The sequence below is a fragment of the Bicyclus anynana genome, chromosome 25 (genome assembly GCF_947172395.1).
Source record: "Bicyclus anynana chromosome 25, ilBicAnyn1.1, whole genome shotgun sequence".
NCBI lineage: Eukaryota > Metazoa > Arthropoda > Insecta > Lepidoptera > Nymphalidae > Bicyclus > Bicyclus anynana.
In genome coordinates this window covers 2,671,288-2,679,817 of record NC_069107.1, presented here as the reverse complement: position 1 = coordinate 2,679,817, position 8,530 = coordinate 2,671,288, and the positions used below count along the sequence as shown (strand labels likewise).

The window sequence follows — 8,530 nt, the reverse complement described above, 5'->3', positions numbered from 1 at the left end:
CCCAATGCTGATTAGCAGACTACACACACAGAGAATTAAGAAAATTCTCTGGTATGCAGGTTTGCTCACGATGTTTTACCTCACCGTTTGAGACACGTGATTTTTAATTTCTTAAAAAGTTTTAAGTCCTCAGTAGAGTTTTGAAATATAGACCTTCTTTCAACCAAGTTCCCAATAAAAATTCTCAGCCCGTAATCGGGGATTTTGGTCAATATCTGATAGTGGTCGTTACAAAATAGATTTAAATACTTATTTTAGTTAAATTATTATAATAATCAATAATTACCAATAAAAAATACTCCTTCATTTTCTTTAATTTTTGTGAATAGCTTATAAAACATTTAAGAACATAAGACCCCATTTTTCTTGATTAATACAATTATGGTGCAACGCTTCGTGTCGTACCTAAGTACTGACTCGAGAATGTATTCGTTTTTGAATTTTGTTTTTGGAGTGGCTACGACACCGCAAAAATGTTTTGCGTAGCTTACATAAAATTCTTTGTGATAACATCACATTAAGTTAATCTTATTTTAATATATTAAATATCAGTAAAATAAAATATTTAAACTTATATTAAAATGGTTCAAAATATTTTCTTGTTACTTTTTTACTACTCAACAATAGATGGCAGCACTTTCATAAAAGCAAAATAAACATATAAGCATGTTTACTATTAATTTTATTTGTTATTAAATTTTAATATTTTATAAAGACACTTTAAATAATTTTTAATATATTTTACAGGATAATAAGCATTATATATTCGAAATACAAAGCTTACAAAGTCGTCAGTAGATGGCGCAATTCGTTTCTTATAAGTTTTCACAATCATGAAATAGGTGGCAGCACTATGTTATTCTTTCTGAAATAAATGACAACAATGTGAAAATTACAGAAAAATGAAAAATATAAAATTGTTTAAATTTAGATTTATAAATGAAGACAATGAAAGAAGAACAAAACAAAAACTTACTAAGAACTAAGAGTTTGTATTGCAGCTGTTTGCTTGTAAGAAAATGATTAAGAAATTAGAAAACCGACATTAGAAAAATTACAAACACGTTAGCAATTTAATCAGTTTTTAATCAAATAAGAAATCCTTGTCTTGTTATAATTGACGCGATTTTTTAATTTCACGGTCAATTATACTAACATGATTGATTGTAATTTATTATTTTGTATGACTTCATTAATTTCTTTAATACAAAAGTCATGGTTTCGTATAGTAGTGTTATAGCAATATTTAAATCTATTTGTGTATATTTCGCATTGAATATTGTTGCACCGGTTAATTTAAATAGTAAATATCGCTTTTTCTTATAATATAATGTACTTATTAATTAATATTTTATTAAATTTTATTATGTAGATATAGATTTAACCAATAAATATTCATTACATTTTCTCAATCGAAGAAACAAATCATCACTCTTTCTCTAATGAAGTAAGCTATTTTTTGCATAAATGCCATTTTCAAAAATTGTAGGTCAGATTAATACTCTTTAATTAATAATAAAAATAATACTCGCAAGCTCGTTACATTTTTTTAAGTTTTCTCAGTTCGATCTTCAAGAATCTATAGGTATAAATCTGTACATTAAGAAGAGGTCAATTCTGTACATGAAATATATTTCCAAAATAACTATCAGGGGGTGATTATTGATCGATACTGATGCCAAAAATGCAATCTGTCTGTATGTATGCTGTCTGTCTGTATGTTCGTTATAGAAACAAAAACAACTCGACGGATTTTAATGAAACATGGTACAATTATTATTCATACTCCTGGGCAGGATATAGTGTACTTTTCATCACGCTACGATTAATAGGAGCAGAGCAGTGAAGGGAAATGTTGGGAAAACGGGAGAAGTTACTCCATTTTTACAGGGATACTACTGTAAGGGTTGGTTTAAAGAGGTCTAAGGGCGGACGAAGTTGCGGGCGTCTGCTAGTTTCAAATAGAATACGTCGCTAAGCGGATGAAAATGAGATTATCAGTTTGGGATATCAATGTAGACGAACTGACAAGTTTTTATACTTAACTTGTTTGGACCATCGTTGTGCCTGAAAAAGGACGCCCTTCATTATCTTTACATCCAGTTTACAGTTTTACATTAAGTTGGTCTTATTTTTGAGGTTTACTTTTTAAAAAAAAAGTCATTTGATCGGATTTTGGTCTAGAGACTGATCTCCGATAGACCAACAAACAAGAGAAAAAAAAAAAAAACTTTTTAACCGACTTCAAAAAAGAAGGAGAATCGGTTTAGTCATTTTGTGTTAAAATCAAAATCATTGAAATACGTTTTTGAAGTCGGTTCCATTTTTATGTTACGCAGGCGCATAAATGGCGGTTTTTATACTATTACCTACCCAAAAATTGCTGATTAGATCTATAAATATTATGTAAAGTATTTCATGTACAAAGTAGATTGTGAATATTAATTAGTGGGTATAATAGAAAATAAAGTAATAACTTAAAAGTCAATTACTAAAATGTACTTACTGTCATGTGTTGCTTTTAGAATACGACCTCATAGTCATACCCATATACAATGTGAAACGTAGTCTTCTAGAAACAGAAAAATGGCCGAAGCTTACAAAATATAAACGTAACGATCTCTCAAGACTAGATATAGATCATTATGAAGAAGCAACTGAACTAATAGATATAGACAACTTGGATTATAATAATGATAGGAATGATGTACAATTAGAAATCAATGAAGTACATAAGAAGATCGATGGTAATCTGGGTCGATATGGTCATATGATGACCATGGATGATGGTCAAGATAAAATAGTGGGCGGTACAGAGGTTGACATCAATTTGTATCCATATCATGCTGCGTATGGTACTAATTGTGGGGGGGCGATTTTGGATAAAAAATGGGTCATCACAGCTGGACATTGCGGGTAAGTAATTGTTTTACGTGTCATTTGTAATTTATATATCGAGAGAATACTTTGCATTGGACTTACCGTGCGTGTGACAGGTCCAATGTATGGGATGTCCAATGAATTTAATTACGAGCTGAACCCAGTAATTGTTATGGTATAGTTCTAAGGAGCTCCTTTAAAACTATTTAAAAAAACAGCTGGTTAGTTTACTTTTAATAACCTCGTAATTGATAGGTATAAGTCGGGTGGAGGGTCGTTTACCAAAAGTTGTAACTAACCAGATGTTTTTTTCGTCATCAACCCATATTCGGCTCACTGCTGAGCTCGAGTCTCCTTTCAGACTGAGAGGGGTAAGGCCAATAGTCCACCACGCTGGCCCAATGCGGATTGGCAGACTTTACACACGCAGAGAATTAAGATAATTCTCAGGTATGCAGGTTTCTTCACGATGTTTTCCTTCAGCGTTTGAGACACGTGATATTTAATTTCTTAAAATGCACACAACTGAAAAGTTGGATGAAAACTGCACACAATTGAAAAGATCTTTTGTTTCTGTTGCTTAATTAATAGTTATACAACTTAACAGCTACAAATTGCGTCTTACAACTGGTACATTATCTTGTTACGACGCTCAAAATTTTTATTACCTACCTACCTACCTACCGAGTAGTAGGTAACTCAGTTAGCTACCAGAATCAAGAATTCTCTTAAATAAAAATGTTGAGCGTCTCTTTAATCTTTAAATAATAACAATTAACAATGATTGTTTGAACGCCCCTACAAATCTGAAGATCATTATGTATCTACCTACGACGTCATTAGTTCGTACCATTTTGTATGGGGCGTTTTTCAGGGATCCGCGGCAGCGCCGCAAATCTGACCCTTTAAATCCCTGTAGCTCCGAAAGTAATGATCTCAGATACCCTGTTACTTTTACGAAATTGCTTTACTATAAGCATACTCTTAATTTATATATAATTTAAAAATATGTCATCATCCCTATTGTGAAAATATTCCACGGATCCTGGCCTAGCATTACAAATAAAAGTGCTTTTAAAGATTTAATTAATTAGAAAACATTTTTGCCTTTTTTAACATTATCATAATTTTTCAATTATAAAAAATATCAAAAACTTTAATTCATAGGAAGAAACCATTCATAAGAGTTGGATCCAAGTACTTCAACCAAGGCAGAAAACACAACATAAAGAATTACTTCGTCCACCCGATGTGGTCGGCCAGTGCGAAGGAGCATCCTTTCGACTTCGACTTCCAACTCCTGGAGCTGGAGGAACCCCTGAAGTTTGGAGACAACGTCCAGCCGGTGAAGGTGGCTCATATCGAGGACATGGTGATAGGGAAAGTTGTTAGTGTCACTGGATGGGGAAATACACAGGAAAATGTAAGTGGAAAAGTCTCAGACTGTCAGGTATTCATCATCATCATTATCGACCCATATTCAGCTCACTGCTGAGCTCGAGTCTCCTCTCAGAGTGAGAGAGCTTAGGCCAATAGTCTACCATGCCAGTTATGACTAAGGTATGCAGGTATCCTTACGATGTTTTCCTTCACCGTTTGAGACCTGTGATATTTAATTTTTTAAAATGCATACAACTGAAAAGTTGGAGGTGCATGCCCTGAACCGGATTCGAACCCACACCCTCCAGAATCAGAGGCAGTGGTCATATCTACTGGGCAGTGGCGTGCACTTCATACATGCATTAAAGTACTGCATACTCTAAAAGTTGTCTTCTTAGTGCTTGCTCAACTGAAAAGTTGGAGGTGTATACGCCTTCAGAATCGAAGGCTATGGTCATTATCCACTGGGCTATCAAGGCTCTCATTTTAGCTATACATCTTACAAATTGGTTCCCGTACTTTTTATCTACATACGTATTTTATCTGTAAGCTGTAGGTACATATTATATTAACTCTCTAAGATACTGAAGAGCATCGCAGCGCTATATCAAGAGCCGGAACATATGCAATAACTCCTCGGAACATAGAGAGCATATAGGCTGCAGTATTTATGGCCTACAGAACTAGATGGTCGGGTCCTTGGCGCTATGAATATCAATTTCTTTTATTATCTATGATCGTTTTATTTGTCTGTGAATCAAATTCATTTATATTATATCGTAGTAAAGATAATATATAAATGCAAAAGGTCATTTATCACTAAATCTTGAGAACAGCTTGACGTATAAAAAAAAATGGTTGTTTTAGTTCCTGCAATAGAACATTTTATAGTATCTAGATTAGTGTCTGCGTTGATGACTATTTAGACTATGGACCTGTTTCGCACCCAAATTCACCAACAAAAAAGTCTGTCGTTTTTTGAGGGGGACGAGGTAAACTCACACACCGAAAATATTTAAGACCGTTAAATATATTATGTGTCCATATATTATTTTATAGTTGAGTGTAGTGACACACAACTATAAATTTGACTCGCAATACACATAAATTTTTACACAGTCTAACAAACACATCGCTTAGACTTACCACAGAATATATACATAGAATATTCGATTACTTGATCGATTTTTTGCTGTTCCGTCAAAAGACCCGATAATTTTTAGAAATTGTTTTTATTACAAAGTTGATAAAATTACGGAAAAAAATACTTACAAATGAAATCTTACTCCATGTTTTACTAAACAACAAGTTTTTGGCCGTTTTTCATGCCATTCAACTACACAAACGAGCATTTTTGGGAGCTCTTTACACGACGAAAACGATTACAAGAATGAAACGTCGATTCTATAGCAACAGTTTTTATAAACGCGTTAGATCATTGATTTTTGCCAGAGGGGTAACGGTTAGCGAGGCAGGTCCTGTTATTATTGGTCGAAGTATAGGATTGATATTAAACATTATTTTTTTATTTCTATTTATTTAGGTAATGGGCCATTTTTTTTATAACCCATCACGTTTTCTTAAAAACAATAGCTACTAATTTGATTTTAATTTAATTTTACGGAGGGTTTGTGTTCGAATCCGGTCCGGGGCATGCACCTCCAACTTTTTAGTTGTGTGCATTTTGAGAAATTAAATATCACGGGTCTTAAACCGTGAAGGAAAACCATCGTGAGGAGACCTGCATACCTGAGATTTTTTTTTAATTCGCTGCGTGTGTGAAGTCTGCAATCCGCAATGGGCCAGCGTGGTGGACTAAGGTCAACCCCTCTCATTCTGAGACGAGACTCGTATTCTACAGTGAGCTGAAAATAGGTTGCCAATGATGATGAAAGCCAAAATAATAATACAAAGCAATAATACAAATATTTGTTCAAAATTGGTTGTTTTACTACTTATAATTGAACATCTCATACTATCTAGATCATTGTCTGTGTTGATCATTTAGGACTGGTATTAAATAACTTCGTAATTTCTTAACCAGTTTTGAAAATTCTTTTTTTGTTTGATAGAGTATACTTTCAGATTGGTCCCATTTAATTTTCATGACAATCGGTTCAGTAATTTTGTGTTAAAATGAAAAAAGCGAAATTTCCCGTACTGTGGCGCTTTCGTTCACTATGCTAGGACGCACTTAAAAAATAAAATCTTTTTAACAGAAAAATTGAACCGACTTCAAAATCACAAAAATATACTAAAAAGCAAAAAAATAACATCGTAAGTACTACCTTCTGATCACTTTGAAGGCGGTACCAACACAGTGATGCATTAACTAAAGCCGATTAAAGCATAAGCTTAAGGTTAAGGAATTTTAAGACCGAAAGAACTTCTCATGGTTTGTGGTGGATTTTTGTGATTTTAAAGTCGGTTCAATTTTTTGTTAAAAGAATTTTATTCATATTTTTTTTATAACCCATTACGTTATAAAAACCATAGCCACTTATAATATACTGTTAATCTCTATTATTTGACGGCCGCGTGGCGCAGTGGGTAGTGACCCTGCTTTCTGCATCCACGGCCGTGGGTTCGATTCCCACAACTGGAAAATATTTGTGTGATGAGCATGGGTGTTTTCCAGTGTCTGTGTGTATTTATACATTATATGTAGTATATAAATGTATATGAATATTATAATATCAACTATCTTAGTACCCATAACACAAGCTACTCTGTATGCTTACTTTGGGGCTAGATAGTGATGTGTATTGTTTAAGTATATTTATTTATTTACTATTTATTATTATTATATTATTAATCTCCAGGGTCCGTACTCCAGTAATCTCCGCGCTGTCCGAGTCCCCATCATAGCCAAGGAGAACTGCCAGCGGGTTCCCTTCCCCTACTTCCGAGGTGCTCTCACCTCCAGGATGTTCTGCGCTGGCTTCTCAGAAGGGAAAAAGGATGCTTGTCAGGTTAGAGTGTAACAGTACATCCATACTAATATTCATCATCATCATCATCATATCAGCCGATGGACGTCCACTGCAGGACATAGGCCTTTTGTAGGGACTTCCAAACATCACGATCCTGAGCCGCCTGCATCCAGCGAATCCCTGCGACTCGCTTGATGAGTGATCGTCAGTCCATCTGGTGAGGGTCGACCTACACTGCGCTTTCTACTGCGGGGTCGCCATGGGACCCCAACGTTCATAAGGTCTTGAGCTATGTCGGTGTCGGAGCTATACGGTTAAAGGGTTGGATTCAAAGTAACAGGTCTAGAGTTTGATCCTTTCCCGTTAGACTGTTGTGGTAACCACACTTAGCATTATCGCTTTATTGACGGGGAAAGTGACGTCACCATGACGGTGAAGATATTATTTTTTATTAAAAAATATGTTAACAATTGCATCTACTTTATTGGTTTATTAGTTATTTCGAATCAAAAGACCCGGGTTCAATTTATGGGTCGCACTGTGAAGGTTTCTTTCAATATATATTAACCCTCGCGGTGAAAGTAAGGAAGAATAACTAAATGTCTGCATATATACTCGAGTGGGGTCTCAAATGAAAGCGCATTGAATGAGACTTGATCAAGAGTGTAATAAATAATTTAATGACAATCGGGAATTTTTCAAAATTTTCAATGTTTGCTTTTAATTAAATTAAAGTTCCTCAGGCTTACTAAATACCGAGAGGCCTAAACTTCAATATACTCTACACTTACGAGTACAGGGTGGGACTAAACAGTAATAATATTTTTTTTTAATTAATTTTTTTTTTGCAGGGAGACTCCGGTGGTCCAGCGGTAGCTTATGACAGACTTCTGGGCATGGTGTCCTTCGGTTATGGATGCGCCACTCCTGGCTCTTACGGGGTTTACAGCAAAGTCGCCAAAGTCAGACCCTGGATTCAACAAGTGACAGGATTAACTTTGGACTAACTCTGCGTTAAGAGAAATATATTTTACCCTTTTCTCTATCTACAAAACACATGATTGATGAAAATTTCGTTTAGTAGCTTAATTTATTTAAATAAGTTTAATAAAATAAAAGTTCTTTCGTAATATTTAATGTTTTAAATGCATGTAATTAAAAGCCTCAATAGCTCAACGGTAAGAGCGGTCGGACTCATCACCGAGGGGTGGTGGTTCGATCCCCGCCCCGTTGGTTTATTGTCGTACCCACTCCTAGCACAGTCTTTCCCGACTAGTTGGAGGGGAATGGGAATATTGGTCATATTACAAAAGATATTATGGCAAATATTCTTTAAA

At 34.7% G+C, this 8,530-nt stretch overlaps 1 protein-coding gene across 1 annotated transcript; it reads left to right on the top strand.

The window, feature by feature from the left end:
• The first annotated feature begins 1,442 nt into the window (after nt 1-1,442).
• On the top strand, nt 1,443-8,242 carry LOC112056627 (trypsin-1-like). The gene is made up of 5 exons (XM_052889420.1): nt 1,443-1,447; nt 2,485-2,916; nt 4,048-4,303; nt 7,083-7,232; nt 8,045-8,242. Exons 1-5 carry the CDS (start codon nt 1,443-1,445, stop codon nt 8,198-8,200), a joined length of 999 nt encoding a protein of 332 aa, XP_052745380.1. The 3' UTR covers nt 8,201-8,242.
• The last annotated feature ends 288 nt before the right edge of the window (nt 8,243-8,530 follow it).